At 31.4% G+C, this 18021-nt stretch overlaps 1 protein-coding gene across 2 annotated transcripts; it reads left to right on the top strand.

Annotated features, from left to right (window-relative positions):
- Positions 1-492: 492 nt before the first annotated feature.
- Positions 493-12617, top strand: LOC139523339 (stabilizer of axonemal microtubules 2-like). Of its 2 annotated transcripts, XM_071317219.1 has the most exons (8): positions 502-769; positions 3124-3361; positions 5451-5522; positions 7897-8119; positions 8372-8497; positions 9664-9889; positions 10451-10589; positions 11078-12617. In XM_071317219.1, exons 1-8 carry the CDS (start codon positions 693-695, stop codon positions 11519-11521), a joined length of 1545 nt encoding a protein of 514 aa, XP_071173320.1. In that variant the 5' UTR covers positions 502-692; the 3' UTR covers positions 11522-12617. The 2 variants fall into 2 exon arrangements, with proteins under 2 accessions (XP_071173321.1, XP_071173320.1); XM_071317220.1 differs by lacking the exon at positions 5451-5522 and having other exon boundaries at positions 493-769.
- The last annotated feature ends 5404 nt before the right edge of the window (positions 12618-18021 follow it).

Consider the following 18021-nt stretch of genomic DNA (forward strand, 5'->3'; position numbering starts at 1 on the left):
ACATAATTAACAGTCAGTCATTATTTTTTAAGATAACTTGCAAAATTCTGAAATAATATGCGGCACTGAATGCAGAAATAAATGAACCCCCTCTATACCATCCTATATTGTATAGAGAAGAATTGTCAACTGTTCACAACATAACTTAAGATTTTGTGGATGTAACTAATTCATTTTTTAATTTTTAATCAAGTATATTAAAAAAAATCAAAATCACATCAAAACTAACATACGAGTCTTATATTAATGGACCTTTTGTTGCTTTATTCATATAAGGTCTTTGGGGAAATAGCTATACCGTGCGCATATATTAACCTCCTCTGTATATTTTCTTAAAAAGTGTCAATAAAATTTAAAAACAGAAAATAAATGAGACCAGTTATACATTAAAATCCCAAAAAAATAAAATATAACTTCATTATGTAGGATTTTTATAAAACAATATAAGATCTTATAAGAATTTGTGTATGACCTTTAAAGTGGAAGGGAGTAAACGGAACAGCGGTAACTATCAACGTCGTTAGGGATAAGTCGTTCCGGATTGGATACGTGATTAAGCTATTTGTTCCATTAATACCTTTGTGTCCTTAATTAATACATGCTTGTTTGATACATAAATGAGAAATAAATGCAACATAGCGACCGGAAATGTAGTATTTAATAACTGACAAACTTTTCACAAATAGATAGTTATGGCGTTGAATCCGGATGAAATTTTGAAGGAACAGTTTCCGGATAATGTTTCTATCAGTGACTTATGTGATTGTGGGTAAGGTTTTATTTATCTTTTAAGTGTTGTGTTTGTATAGTTATTGTTTGTATTTCAAGTGTGAAATTGTAAAGTGTTTAATCAATATTTAGAAATGTCAAGCTATGCCCTATTCCCTTATCTAAAACAACTGATAATACCCCACAATTTAAGCTTTGGTTATGCAGGCATTTTCTTTGCTTCAAAGTTGAACTTATTTTTTAAGATCCACTATAAAGTTGATATAATTTCTACCTGCATCGGGATGATAACTTCTACAGAACCAGCTTTCCTCGTCATAGAGTCAACATTTAAAAGTTACACATAAAATATAATTATGTTTTCAAGACTATAATATTTCCGAAGTATCTCGACGTGTTTAGATAATCATATTGCATATCGTGACAAATAGCTACCAATTAATTCTTTGATACAAATAAATTGTGAATAATTCAAGAAGTCCATTTTAGGACTCTAGTTACGGACCCCTAATATAAAAAAAATATTATTTGATTTCGTGTAATTCCGTTATTTTTAATGTAACCTTCATTTAGCTGAACAATATCCATTTAATTACCAATAATGATATTAAAACCGGTTATTTAATCGAAGATTTAAGGGTTGACAAAGGTATTGTATACCACACAATGATATAGGTAATCTACCTCTAGAAGCAGGATTAGATTTCAATAGATATATGTATAAACTGTAAATCCTAATTTATTTATTTTATCTTATATGTAGATAAAATGTCACCACCGTCTTCTGACTAGTGAAAATATGTACACAAAAAATATATGGATTCTTGTTTCATGAATTCGACTTTAGACACTGTGACTTCTCATGTATCTGGATCTTTGCATCCTTTATATATATCTTTCCCACAAACCCAATTACAAAGGTATAGAGATCTATAGGATAACCATACAATGACATGATGTACTAGTATTAAGAACGGTTCCATCACTAATAACAAAAATAATATCATTGGCATATGTTTTATTCAAACAAAGGCTTATTGACCACTTTCTTCAAGAAAGAAAATTAATATGTTTTTTCGATTCATCATCAAAATGTACTATCTATAAACATCTTGTGGATAATGTTCAATTGCAGTTGTATTTGACAAAATATGTATGTCCACAATGTATTAGATTTTTAACTAAGTATAGACTGTGTTCACACAAATTAGATATTGAATATTGTAGATTCAATAAAAAAGCAAGAAATGAAAGATTATGTATCTTATGTAATCAGGGTGACATCGAGGATGAATTTCATTTTATTTTAAAATGTCCAAAATATGACAATATAAGAAAAAAATATGACAATATAAGAAAATGTATATAAAAAGGTATTATTATACAAATGCATCTATTTTTAAATTAGTTCAATTATATTGTCAACAAAGAGTATCGGAATTGTCTAATTTAGGAAAATATCTGAAATACGCCACAGATATAAAATTTTCATGACTATCTTCTGAATGATTTATACTATGTAGTCTTGCCTCCGATTTTGCTTTTGTTTTGAAATAAACTATTAAGCACACGTGTTCTTTCATTGGATGTTCGCCGGCCGAGAAAAATAGAACATAATTATATTGTAGTAAATAAAAAATATTTATCCATTCAAAGAATTAAATAAAAAGGAACAATAGATATAGAAAGTTTAACAAATCAGCAATACTTTCTGTGTTACTTATAACAGACACGAATAAAAAACACCAAAGGCACCTAAATGCCTCCCAACATGTCGAAATACTGATCAAAATAACCAACAAATTAGTAAGCTTAGCCTGCAGCTAAAATTCTCCCTGGTGATAAAACATAAATATTGTTTACTCTCGAATGCGAAGGTTATTTAAAAATCCAAAGGTTTTCGATTTTGTAAAAATAGTTAATTAAAATTCAGTCAACCATCTAGTTTAAATTAGCTAAAATTTCAACCTAGTGATAACATTTATTTTGTTTGCTAAAAAATATTGAAAAAGTATCAACCCTGTTGCATCGGCTTGAACGTTCTTGTTAATTTCACAAGGTGGAAATATCTGAAATTTTCTACTTTTTTTTTTTTTTTTTTATTAACTCTTTTAACATTTAATATCTTTGAGGACTTAAAAAATGAAAGTACATACTTTGTAAAAAAAATGTTCAAAAATATTCAATATATCATCGTAAAAAGCGAACGTACTGAGCGGATTTAGACTACAATGTTGAGGTTTCAAAAAATAAGCAACGACCAGTGACTACTTAAAATTGAAAGCCAAAAGCCAAATTTTAAAAATGCGACAAGCAACCCTTGAAATACATTTATATTTTCGGCTTAGTTATTTGTTTGGGTAAACAATTATTATTTTATTTTTCCATATCCAGGAAACACAAGAGGCGAAATCATGGAGCACCACCATTTCCCAGGAAATCTGGGCCATGTCCCGATTCCGATTACATGGCTACATTCAAAGGAATAACTCAGCGTCCACGATCCAGCAAGAGACCTATGACGGAAGTCCCGTTTGCAAGGATTCCCAGAGAGCCTATGATGTTAGATACCAACCAGCGGTCGGATTTCAGGTCACATGGTCACATTGAAAGAACAAAACCGATTATTCCAGTAGGTTGACATCTTTGTTTTATTTTAGCTCATTGATAATGTTTTGGCACTTCACCGTTTCAGAATCTAGAAGATTATGGGTAGTTTCAAGTTCGTACACCAATAAAAAAACAACGTTTCGCTATGATATTATCGATATTTCGTTATCATGACGATATCCATTTCTAAAACGTAACGTTGTTGGCCTAGCATGGCGTTTCATGAAAACCCTTACACAGAATACACTATAGTATTTGAAACGGTGAATTTTTGCACTGAATAGTTTTATATATTAAAAATAATGAAAATAATCAAATTAAGTGGTTATTGTCTGTATCTTTATCTGTATTGGTACGTGTAGTATCCTGTTTAATAAGACTTTTATACACGTTGGTTGTGGTCTTCACCTGAAAGTAATGGTGGTTGGTACATTTGTAGTTAGATTCACGTAAACATAATAAATTGCACTGAATGTTCAATGTTGGTTTATTTTGAAATGAAAAACATTTTAACAGATTATTAATTGATTTAATTTACAGTGACACAACATAATACCCGAGAATGTATATCAGTGGGCCAATGTTGTTGTACCTTTTTTTTAAGTATGACCTGCTCCGACTTTGATGTCTAATAAAGATTTAAAACCTTTACAAGTTAAGCTATTTGTCAAACCATTAAACATTGATATATATTAAAGTAAGCGTAGCATAACTTTCTTCATTGATAATTATAAGTTTCAGAAGTAAAGACGGTAAAAATATCCTGTCATTTCATTTACATAACGTATTTGTTTTTTATTACTTTTAATTTTTTTTGTTAAGACTTTTCCAATCTTATATATTTTAAATCTGTTCCTTCAAATAAAGGGGTCTTTTGAAGTAACATTAATAGTTTCATGTATATACATATGTTTTTGTTCAATCCAGTACTATTCGTCGTTATTAACAAGGAATTGTATATTTAAATATACAATTCCTTGTTATTAATAATGTGTGTTGTATCGCTCATTGCTTGTTTATTATGGGAGAGATCCGTTTGCGCCAAAAATGCGTCCTTTTGCGCCACAACTTTTTTTCTCTAATGCTACGTTTGCGCCACCTGTTTTATAATTACATGGTATCATTTGCGCCAAAAATAAAACATACGATTGCGCCATTTAGAAGAAAAATGACTTCCCTCCTCCTTTATTTTGACTTGGAACTGGCAGTTTACACGGCAAATGTTTCCTTTTCTGAAACATACTTTCTTCTTACTACTGCTGCATGGGTACTTCCAAATTTAATGTATGTAGTAGCTTGTAACTTCACTTTATTGTCCGAAAAGACAAAGATGGAAGGCTGAAATGCAGAAAACAGATCATAATAATTCCGGTGGAATGCTTCTGCTCCATTACTGGTACGTCTTGCGGTAGATTGACTTTCAGTCAATAACAAAGCACTGTGTCATCAACATACATGTATGTGGCTAAAACATAATCAGCAAAAGCTTCTTTTTTCTTCTTTTGACATATCTTTATTAAAAATTTAGCAAAGTAATAAGTTTTCCTCTCTCTCTGTACATGAACTGTATAATGCATGTTAAGTCAATTCTCTCCAGATGCTCATCTTCAATGCTGAAATATCTCCGAACATATGATATTTTTTAAGCCAAAAATAAGAAAACATATGTATCATTAATATTAATGATAGAAATCTGTACAGGTAAACTGGCGCAAATGAGTTCCGAATATTGGCGCAATTGATACATTTGGAAAAAAACTTTTGGCGCAAATGATACCCCTGAAAAACAGTAATTGGCGCAAAAGGACTGCTGCCTTTATTATCATGACCCCTGACAGTTTTTTTTATAGACAATCTAAGACTGGTGATTGTTCATTTCAGACGCTCTATTCACTCTTTTGATAAAAAAAATTATCCTTTAAATATATATGAAATGAATAGATTTTGAACTTGTGGAAATGGAGATAGTTTTTAAGCAGATGGTCTGGCTGGTTGCATTGTTTTTGAATACATTGTGTCACGAGTGATTAAGCAATCATTTGTATCATTTTTTTATTGTAGAATTTACTTATATTCACATGCTATAGTATTTTGCACGATAACAATTGTAGGATTTATATGGGAGTGCCATTTTCCCATCAGCAAGCAGAACAATTCAACATGGCCGCCGTGTCAGTAAAAGTGTAAGATGTAGTGTAATAAAACTAGGATTTGGTGTATCTTAACTATATTAGAACTTTATTTCTAGGTGACCAGTATAACAAATATTCTATCAAATTTAATACGATTTCTGTAAAATGAGAAATGATGATCCAGTGTCTTTTTATTGAAATATCAACTGTAAAAGATAACTGAAATTACAGCATTTACAGTATCATTGACCACCGAACGAATCTAACCAGTTCATTTTAGCTTCTTGCTACAAAGTTACTAATGTTTCACTTTTATCAATAATCACCAATTTCAACTTTTTAATAAGTTATTTTGGGAGGGGAAGGAAGTTGTTTAATACTATTTGAGATAAAAAAAAAAAAAAAAAAAAAAAAAGTAGTTCTAATTTGGTTGCTTTGAAACGTCCTTGAGTTTTAATTCAAAACACTTTTATCGCAACTCTTATTTGTGGAGTGTTCTCTATATTTTGTTCAATTTACCCTTGAGCTGGATTTGACCTTCACTGAATCAACCTTCCTTGCTTTATTTTTGACCCCTGTACTAAAAGTTTGATACAATGGATCATCCTTGTTCATTGTAATATTTATGAAAAGAAACAATTCTTACCTGTATACTTTTATCTACGCCTTTGCTGTAAAGAATCATACAGTATACTAAGTATCATCTCTCATCGTCTATCATCGATTCCTATCCTGTGTGTGTGTGTGTTTCTTAAATCAAATGTTTGTTTGAGTTTCGTTTTTTTTATATCTACAATGAGCTTTACGATAAATAACGGTACCGAAATAATGATTCCTAAATTAGGACATGTTTTGTTTGGAAATTTAATCTACGGCAGCTCTGCAGAAGGAATCTGCATGGTTGCACTGTTACTGTTAAAACTTTTAAATGAATGAAATAGAAAATAAAACAAATATTATAATGAGAGCGCACCTGGCTTAGAAATAACATCAAAAGTACGCATGCTTCTGTGCACCCAAAAATCTACTACGGCTCTGAAAAGTTCACTCAGCATGAAGTTTTTAACCATTTTCAAAGTTTTGAAATTAACTTTATCTATATGGTAATACTTCAACGTGTGTTCTTAGAACATCACCAGCCAAGAAGAAATATTGATTGTACTGATTGTTAGAGATACATTTAAGTTTTTTTTAACAAACCATATTTTTTTGTCCAAAATTAAGTTGTAAAACAACTAACAATATTATGTGTTAGTAGCTTCATACCCACAAAGTGACATTTTAATTGTTCGTTTAAATGTGTTTTTTAGTTATAAATATATTTTTGTCCTTGGACCTGTGATAGGAACAAACATCGTTAAATAGTAGCCTTTTTAAGTTATGTCGGCTTTGTTGACTAAATATATAAACATGTTTGACTTTGTGAGGATTACCGAGCGTTAAATATTTGTTCAAAGTCAGATCCTACGCCTTTTTGTATACACAATGTAAATAAACTCTCACTTGAAAACCATTAAATGTCCCAGGCCAGGCTAACCACTAATTACCAAAGATGGTAATTCGGGAAACGCTACCAACAACCCTTAACTTATTTATTATCTGCGAGCCGTTTTCACGAATGAATCGAAATACTCACAATCAAATAGATGTGCATTGTGTCAATATATATAATATATCGAATTCATATATACAAGTAATAAATATAGTCTCTGCATATAAAGCTTCCAAAATAACATTTATTTCATCGATAACCACAAATGTATTGGTAGGAATTATTACAGTGCATAATTAACATAACACCTGCTAAGACTAAACGAAATATATTATTAAACACTATATTAAGGTAGTTGAATTTTGCTTTAGTGAACAATACCTTGAAATATTTCAACGAATTTCCTGACTTTGCTTTAAAACTAATTAGACAACAATGCATGCTATCTTGATTTATCAGTCAGAATCTTAAAAACTGTCTAAAATTAATCTTTTGAACTTTAAATGTACTCAACTTCGCATGTATTCTACTAACATTTTATATTACTGTTTTATGTCCTTTGTCTTCGTTAAAATGAAATTCCGTTTCCAGCTATGAAAAGCGCTGGCACTGAAACTTCAAAACTAAAAAAATGTTGCACTTCTTTCAGACTCCGACAAGTTATTCCATTTCCTCCCTATCCAACCATAACGATTTCAGTTCTATTTAAAGAAAATCTCATGTTTTACCAAGTTTTTTTTCTACATCTAATTGTGGATTTGTTTATTTGAGTATATATCATTTGCTAACCTTCGTATCGACACAATGACAGTCGAGTGCACCATACTATATAAAGTTCAAAATGAATCATCATGCACAATAAAATACCCACTTCATATTTTCCCAGGTTAAATTTGTTTCAAATATTTAATTTCTATCTCTTTGTTACCACAGGAGGAAAAGTTCGAACCGTCATCTGCTAAGATTGAAGGTATCACTTCGTATACCACGGAGTTTATCCCTAAACAATTGCAACCAGAGTTCAGACGAATGGAACCCAGACCAAATTACGTACTGTCAGATGCTAAGTTTGAAAACAGAACAACAAACAAGGAACATTATAAAAAGTGGGTTCCTTCTAAACAAGTTCAATTTGGAGAGATGCCAAGCTTTACAGGTAAATAATATGAAAAAATGAAGAAATTAACCTTAAATCGCATGTAAAAATTAAATTCTTAACAACACATTAACAAATATAGGTTAGAAACTTTTTTTGATGAATCCCGATGATTATATAAAGTTCTTTCCATTTATGCCATGACCTTGTCAGTTTGTTTTTGAATAATGAGTGTCTCTTTGATATCGTCCACCTCTCTCTTTAACATCTTAGCTGCAGACGTTATAGTTGTCATTTGAATAATTATTACAGGTTCAATATTGTATCCTGAAATGAAAGAAAAGTTACCAGAAACATGTACCCAGGATTCCTTTAAAGGAGAGTTTGTCAAACGACCAGACGCCATTCGACTTTCTGAGTCAAATATCAAAATGGAAGGTATGTATCCTATATTTATCTTGCTTTTATTTAGTACGTTTGTGTTAAGAGCATGAGTTTTCTTCCAAAATGCCGATATTTTCATATGGAAGCAAATCCCAGACACCAGAACATTCTTTTCATCTCATTTACATATACGTCTAAACAAGTGACATATCTACGACAGATCCATCTATTGGATGACCAGTGAAGGTGATACATCTGTCTAACACACACAATAAGTCAGTACATAATTACTCTAACTAGCATTTATTTATCGTGAAAGCAAGCACACGTTTGAATCTTGATGCACGCCAAGTTTAGTCTTTAGCAATGGACGTCTATGTGAATGTATGTAATGTATATGATTCTAATGGATGTATTATAAGAAAATTAAATACCGTCAAACTATATAATACGATATAACAGACTTTAGAATCTATAGCACCTGCTTAGATCTATTCAGTACACTAATCAAATAATACCTTTAAATCATTATGAAGCGCAAATTATTTTTTTTATTTACTAGGTAAACACAATAATAAAGTTTTTGTGTTCAAATCAATATGATATTTAAATGTTTAAAATACTAAAATTTCAATACAACGGTTGAATACGTAAAACTATTCAATACATAAAAGGAAACATTTATGTATGTGTCAGACATCACTGGAAAGTATTAAAGTTTACTGATTTAAACATTGTTTGATCAATAAACAGATTAATAAGTCTATTAATTCCTAGACCTACAGGTTATTTGATTAGTGAACAATACAAATAGTTTGATTTGTACAGGAATATCTATAAAACAAACTTCAACACACTTACTTAATGTACCATGATTCAAAGTTTATTTCTAATCTTGTGCATATCAATTGAAAAAAATAATCCAAAGAATTCCTGTTTGGATCAGTTCTTTTATACTGTCTTATAATCATGCAGTTTCATAAGTTGCATACAAGGTTTTAATGGCCTGTTTGGTTAAATAAATGTATTATTTAAAAATTACACGAAATTCATATACGTATGTTCACATCTTCGAACGTTGGTTTGTATAAATAGCTGTTTCATTGGCAATCCTTATTTTTCTCACAAAGGACATTCCACATTACTCTCGTGTTTGTTTTCAAATGAAACTCTCGTACTTGTTGAAGATTTAAAAATCTATGAACATCCTTGTTTTCTAGGTGATATGTTTATGAATACCACAAACCATGACACATTTACCAAGCATGAAGGCGACCATCGTGTCAAGAGGACAACACATCCACCAACACTAAAAGTAGGCAAAGGTCTGGGTAAATTTGAATCGTTAACACAGAACAGACGAGACTTTCCTAGTTATCTAGATCCAGAGAGAGCTAGAGCTGCCGAACCGGCTCCATGTACCATTGACCTGAAGTTTGACAATAAGTAAGTAGTTTGTTTTTATCCCGTTTATTTTTAAAAACATAACATTTTTGATTAGTATATCATGTCCAGACTATAATACCGCCATTGTCTGGCAACATCTTATGGCTTGTTACCACCAATGTCTGGCAACTTTTTATGGCTTGTTACCCTACTGTCTGGCAACATTTGATGCCTTGCTACAGCCACTGTGGCAAAATTTATATCAACGCCAATGGCTTGCAATAAACATCCCATGGCTATATTTGCACCACTGTCTGGTAACATGTGATGGCTATATTGCCGCCACTTAGAATCTGTTGGCTGTATTGCCACCAATCTGACTGTATAGTAATATCTCATAGCTATGGCAATCATTTCTGACTCGATTGTCATCACTGTCTGGCAACATCATATGATGGCTATATAACCAATAGACATTAAGTAAACATTCATCAATTAAAGTATGCCTACATTGCCGTCAGTGTCATTGTTTTGGCTGTTTTTAACCATTGTGAGCAATCCAAATTGTAAGTAAATTTAATTTAACTGTATCTCTGATGGTTATATTTTAACTTTATTTAGACGTAGTTTGACAACAGAACAGAAAGAAGTCTTCAAAGGACACGATGTAGTGTTAAATCCTATGGCTAAAGCTATTAGGACAGATTTTGCAGAATATGAACCACCAACGGTCAAGTTTGAAACACAAACATGCAACAAGGTAATACATTGTAATTACAATGAATATATATGTGCCTCTACAAAATCAGTATATCAAATAAATAGTTGTATATTTGCTCGTTTGTTTCTATATCGAACTGTAGTTAGCTAATTTAGTTGTTGTTTTCCTTTAAATTAATAGTTGATAGCCTTTATCGTATTTATCATTTATCATTGTTTATGACCGTATGGATCTTCGCCAGTAAATCACAACTGATGTCACTGAATTACCTTGATTATTTTATAATTTTCGCGCATCTTTATATACTACTAGTATACTAGTATTAGGAAGATTTTGGAAAAAAGTATTTATTATGCCAAGTAACTTGTCAGCACATGCTTTAAAAGGATCAAATAGGAATCTATAGTTAATTTGAGATTAGGACTATCGCAGGATATATTGGAAATATAATCATGTTTTTCCATAAATTTTTAGTCTAATTTTATATCAGTGTGATTCTCTATAAGATCTTCAACTTTATGTTTCAGCGTGATTATGTTCCTAAGGAAATCCCAAAGGTATTGATGAGGAATTTCCCACCAGAAGGACAAATGCAACGCCGAGATGACAAGTTTGATGACAGGACTATGTCAAAACATTTCTTCCAGAATTGGGGACCACAGTCACGTGTTAGATATGGAGATTTCCACGAGAACAGACCCTACATTCCCCCTCAAACTAAATTTGACCATGATAGTGTAACAAAGACCTCTTTCATACCTAAGAAATATGAACCTATTAAAGACTTCAGACCAGAATACAAGCCTGTAAACACGGATGGAGAAATAGACTTTGGAACAGTTCATAGGCAAACTTATACAAAACCTGTTGTTAAACCATGTAGGGCTCAATTATTTTTGTTACAAAGAGAATTAAAGAAATTAAAGCTGGAACGAGAAGGATCAGCCCCACCAGCGCTTACTGTAAAGTGATCGTTTTTATAGTTCTAATAATAAGCTTGTCCTTCAATTTTTAAATCGTCCCAAAGTAGTTTTCACTTTATTGAACTTGTTATTCTGTTTTATTTTTTTCAAATTCAGATCCCAAATAAAACAAGTTATTTTTATGTCATCATATTTTAATTTTATTAACATATATCTATCATTATTGAAATGGCGATGTGTGTAACAACTATCATGCATTTCAAAGCATTTTCTCGTTATAATAACTTTTTCAATTTATGTTGGTGTTGAATATGCAAATTAATATTACTTGTGTTATGATTAATTTTAATTATAATTATGCATGTGTGTCAATGTTTTTTTTCCGTTTTCATTGGCTATCCTACTTATTTTGTGTCAATTGTGAGTTTCAGTAGACAAATGGTGAAAATCACAATAGGTTTTTGTTGTTGTTTTGAAAGAGGGTTTTTACCAGGGTAACAGAATGTAATACTCTTACTGCCGTAAACGTTTAGCAAATCAGTCATTTACGCCTTAATCAAACAAATTTATTTTTAATCATATCTTTACTCAGTTAAAATAATTGTAAAAATTAGAAACTGTACTTGTGTCATATTCTCCATGCACTTTCATCAACCTTTGCTTGCCACTTACTTTTGACAATCTTAAGTATTATATGTTTTGTTACATTATTTTATATAGATATTTAATATTCTGTAGAGTTTTATGTTTTGTTATCTGTTTTATTATTGTTATGCTATTTAAAAAAGATACAACAAAAAAGTTTATATATATACCATGACAAAAGGTGTACATGTATACATGGTAACAGAAAAGTATTATAGTTCTTCAAATCGACATGCTTTGTGGCATATACATATCATAAACTGATTTGAACTTGTGTGGAATTTTTCATTTTTATATTCATTTCTAAGACTATATTGAATGTATGCTAACATCTTTAGTTGCTGTATAAGTTTTTCTATGTTTGTCAGTGCTTCTAAAAGGACACAATAACTTCTTTTTTTACAAAATAGCTGTGATTGTATAACGATCTGTGATAGATATACATGTATTTTACTATGTTGAAAAAACAATCTGGAATAAAAACATCTTTACTTAAAAATGATATTGTTTTCTATGCGGATACCATTTATGAAGAGAGACCATGATTTATGTGCAGGTCAGATGTTGTCTTGTATATGAATGTGAAACATGCAATTTGAAAAAAAATAAGATCGTTTCATGTATTTCAAAAATAACAACGAACATCGAATTCTCGGGATTGCAACAAGTGAAGAAATTTTCGAACTAGTACAAGCACAGTTAATAACGTTTGACTGGATATTAATTTGAACACAACTCTCTACCTATCAATCTCGATTTTGAATAATAATTTGTCATATACAAATAAATAATTTTAATCTCTAATCACAGTGCCCGTACTAGGGCAGAATAATTACAGTATAATTTAAGACTACAAGACAAAACATACAATTCTTAGCATGATGTGAATGATTCATTTGATCAAAACATTGAGTTGATTAAACTATACACGAATATACAATCAATGTCCAGACAAAGCACTTAATTTCAATAAAAATTTTATAAGATACAAAATAAAAAAAAAAGTTAAAAGTTAGTTAGAGCGACAACTATTTCAACTCTCTTAAATCGAGTAAGACGAGACCAATGAAGGTAACAAATAAAAACTGAAACAATACTATGAACTACAATAGGAAAGAGCATGGTTACGTCGACAAAACCAATATCTAATAGTACTGTACTAAACAATGATTGCTGATACAAAAATATCGTTGAAGGTTTTCTTACGACATGTATACATGAAAACTTAGGATGTATAAATACAGTCATGTCCAGTTGGAATGGAACGTCAAATTCGATACGTTGCATATGAGTGTCACTATGTCTACACACGTCATAGACCCATTTTAAAAACACTCTCTCTTAGGAGTCAGTGGTTGGCCTGTTGCAAGGTACAAAATCTGCTTACGTCTAGCGTATACCCTAATTTCTACTGGCAGATCAAATCATCGTCCTTCATCTCGGCATAAACTATTGACTATTTTTTCTCGTCCTGGGTTACCGGACGTTCAGCAAGCAATACTCAATAAACCAATCTTTAGCACGTGTTTAAATATATAACAAAGGCAACAATAGGAACCGAAGATCAAATCTCGTTATTGCATTAAAAAAAATGAATTGAAGACGACTGTCGAGTAAGTGTAGACAGGATGCGGTGCCCTAATGTTGTTACTACACATTCGCCATTCGAATCCATACTTAATTTAAATGTCAAAAAGGGAATATGACATGTCATGTGCGTGTGTTTTTTTGTATTTTTTTTTTTATTAAAATTGGAACAGAATATTTTTTTTAGAAATATTGCATATCGGGTAGGTCCACAATTATTTTGGAAAACAGATTAACTTGACCACTAGTGAGATCTATATGTTAACGAAGTTTGCGTTGAGTATATCAAATTATAAGCTTGTTATCTTTTATGACTTAGATTATAATCTAAAATATATAGACAAAATCATACCATTGTCATAGGCCATGCTGTATCAAATTCGTACTTGCAGTAATGTTTCATTGAACAAAAATGATTGATATTGGGACAATAATTACAAAATATGTAACATTGAGAATGATGTTGCCATACTTGATGTTTTAAATAAATCAATTTGCGTAAATGACTATACACTATGACAGTTTCTAAATCGCACAGTTTAGAATGAGTCTTATGTAGACGAAACGCGCGTCTGGCGTACTAAATTATTATCCTGGTACCTTTGATAACTATTTACACCACTGGGTCGATGCCACTGCTGGTGGACGTTTCGTCCCCGAGGGTATCACCAGCCCAATAGTCAACACTTCGGTGTTGACATGAATATCAATAATGTGGTCATTTTTTTTTTTATAAATTTCCTGTTAACAAAAGTTTAAATTTTTCGAAAAACTAAGGATTTTCTTATTCCAGGCATAGATTTCCATAGCCGTATTTGGCACAACTTTTTGGAATTTTTTATCCTCAATGCTCTTCAACTTTGTAATTGTTTGGATTTATAAATATTTTGATATGAGCGTCACTTATGTAGACGAAACGCGCGTCTGGCGTACTAAATTATAATCCTGGTACCTTTGATAACCAATCAGAAAAGCCGCGAATAGATGATACAGAGACTAACAATCAATTATGATATGCCATCAACAACATTCTTTTTTTTACTAATGACAAATAAGAAACTGTATGACATAACTTTAGACAACGACTAATGTGATTCCTGACTTAGGACAGTTGCTCCATAAATGTCGACCTTTTATTATTCTGCATTACTGTTTGGGGTAACTTTCATTAGCCAATACATGTGTTCTGCATTAAAAAGCAAATAAAAATAAAATAAAAGGGAAAAACACAATCATAAGAAAATCGACTCAAGATGAGAAAGTTAAGATTTTAAGTAAAACCAATCGACTCTAAATGATAAGTTTTTGTAAGATTGTCACTGCTTCTGAAAGATCACAATAACTTCTTTTTCCCAAAAAAAAACTGTGATTGTATAACGATCTGTGATAGATATACATGTTTTTTACTATGACTATGTTGAAAAAAACAATCTGAAATAAAAAAATAATCTAAGCCTTACTTAAAAACGATATTGTTTTCCATATGAATGCTACATATGCAATAAGAGTAATATGTTTTGTGTGCAGATCAGGGTTTGTCCTGTATCAATTGGAACCGGCCATCATTAAAAGAAAATACAATCTTTTTATTTATCTTAAAATATCCACAGACATACATGTGTTTTCATAATCCAGAACATTCATTTGACAAATCTTTGATGTTCTAGATATGTGAAGAATAAATTCAACAGCTAATATCAAAAATATCAGCACACATCGAATTATCGGGATTGCAAAAACATTCAGATATAAGTATAAAGACAAATGAGGAGACCAAGACAAGTACAGGAACGTTCGCCTGGATATGAGGTTATTTGCTCCCAACTCTCTACTTTTTAATCTAGAAAAATAAAAGGTCGTATACAAGAATATACAATAAAAAACAATGTCCAGACAAAGCACCTAACTGTAACAAAACTTTTATAAGATACAAGATAAAAAAAAAGTTAAAGTTATTTAGAGCGACAACTATTTCAACTCTCTTAAATCGAGTAAGACGAGACAAATGAAGGTAACAAGTAAAAACTGAAAGAATACCATGAACTACAATAGGAAAGAGCATGGTTGAGTCGAAAGGTATCTAAATTATATCAATTACCATATGGTAATTGTTTTTTTTTTAAATGCCCAAAAAGGCGCAAGGTGCGAGGGCTGCATAGCCACTCAAGGTCGTTAATAACTTCCATTAGCCGTCGACAGGTTAATTAATCAAAACAGAATCTAATCGTACCGTTCCAAACAACCACACAATGCTTGCTAATACAGAAACATCCAGCGTTGGATGCTTTATTTCTTACCACATGTATATATGAAAACTCAAATAACATTGAGATTAAAGTGAACAATGTTTCGCTTTCTCCAGTTTTAAGATGACATTAGTAATTTACGTAAAATTCTCGTCCTTCATCCCGGAACAAACAGACTATTAATTAGTTTGTTCTTGACCTGAGAGTTACTGGATGTTGAGCAAGCAATAATCAATGAATGAACATTTAGTGCGTCTTTGTATATATAATAAAGGCAACAATAGCAACCTAAGTTCAAATCTTGTTTTTTCATTAAAAAAAAAGAAGAAGAAATTAATTGAAGACGGGTATGACTTGTGTAGACAGGATGTGGTGCGCCTAATACTGTTACTGCATCATTCGTCATGCGAATCTATACTTAATTTAAAAGTCACAATAGGGAATATGACATATCTTGTGCATGTGGTTTTTTTTTTTTTATTAAAATCCAAACAGAATAGTTTTTATCAATAAATAGTGCATGTGGTAGCTCCACACTTATTTTTGAAAACAGATTAACTTTACCACTGATGAGTCCTATATGACGAAGATCGCGTTTGGTATACCAAATTATCAGCTTGTTATCTTTTATAAATTAGATTATAATCCAAGGTATATAGACAAAATCATACCGTTGTCATGTGCCATGTTGTATCACATTTGTACTTGCATTTATGTTTTATTCAACAGAAATTATTGATATGCTCTGTTTTGGGTTAAGAATTCCCAAAAAATATAACATTGAGAATAATGTTGCCCTAATGGATGTTAAATAAATAAAATTACTGAATTTGTAAATTTTATACGACTACGTATGAAATAAACCAATTTTGGACCAAATTACCATAACAATCACAGTTCCTTGTCACACATAAATCCTCGTCCCCATGAAGTTTAGACATGCATGATGGGTCTTTTTAGAAAACCACAACATTTCCGGTAACAAAACAATTTTTTCTTGCAATACGCTAGTTGTTGGTCAACATATTTTACTTAATCTACAGTTTGTATCTCATGTATAGATGATACATTCAAACTTGGTCCTATTTATAAAAACATGTACCTCTTTTATTTAGATATCCCATTCAATACTTTTTATTCACTAAAAAAGACAATAAAGATAAAAGTAGTTGACGATTTTTAATTTCCCTTGTTAGAATCGATACACTTGTCTAACTTGGCATGATGCCGAGCGACATTAACTACAAACGCCAAGTGACAGCAATATCACACATGCCCTATATGCAAGTTGAGCCAAAAATAAGGGAAAGTTGGATGCTTGTAATTTGTAAACGTTAGCGTCCAGTGGCAAATTAAATGCATAATTAGGACAAGAACATGATAATTTGGTATACCTTTAACCCTACTTTGTACCACAGCAACACGCTGAATCGGATGCTTAATATGCTTGTTCACTAGTTCAACAGTCAGCAGAAAACATGTCACTATACCTGGACACTCTATTTCAAAATCGAGCAGACAAAGTCTTTTACAACATATTAAAAAAAATTATAAAAATGACATTTTATCGAGAAACTGTATCGGATGCCCTTAAAAGTTTGCCGTTTACTCATATTAAATGCCGTGTGCTTATTGGAGACTCAGCATAGACCAATTTGACCAGTTCGATCAAAGAACACATGGCCTCCAGCTCTCGAGGCGTGCTAGCTACTTCGATACAAACGAGGCGGTTAAAAAAATAACCTTATGAGGATATGGTATCACTGCCGATGAGACGAGTATCTACCAAAGATCAGTAGACAAGGCTTTAAACTCTCAATAAATAACCCCAACGATCAAATTGCAGCTTGACGAAATAAACGAACGACAATTCTGGTAGACAAAAACCTACAGCAACCTTTGAACTAAATGTTGACGGCTTGGGACAGACACCTTAAGAATGTGGCAATTAATGTCAGACAAGCAAAGTAGAATATGGACATTTAGAAATCATCATAATATTTAAATAACTATACAATTCGTCAGTCTCTTAATTACTCAGCTTAATTAATACAGAGATTTGATATCAAC

The sequence above is a fragment of the Mytilus edulis genome, chromosome 5, assembly GCF_963676685.1.
Source record: "Mytilus edulis chromosome 5, xbMytEdul2.2, whole genome shotgun sequence".
Classification (NCBI taxonomy): Eukaryota; Metazoa; Mollusca; class Bivalvia; order Mytilida; family Mytilidae; genus Mytilus; species Mytilus edulis.

Coding starts and splice junctions, on each gene's coding strand:
- LOC139523339 (XM_071317219.1), top strand. CDS start 693: ATGGCGTTGAATCCGGATGAAATTTTGAAGGAACAGTTTCCGGATAAT. Junction 8,120..8,371: donor AGAGATGCCAAGCTTTACAG/GTAAATAATATG, acceptor TAATTATTACAG/GTTCAATATTGTATCCTGAA. Junction 9,890..10,450: donor GACCTGAAGTTTGACAATAA/GTAAGTAGTTTG, acceptor AACTTTATTTAG/ACGTAGTTTGACAACAGAAC.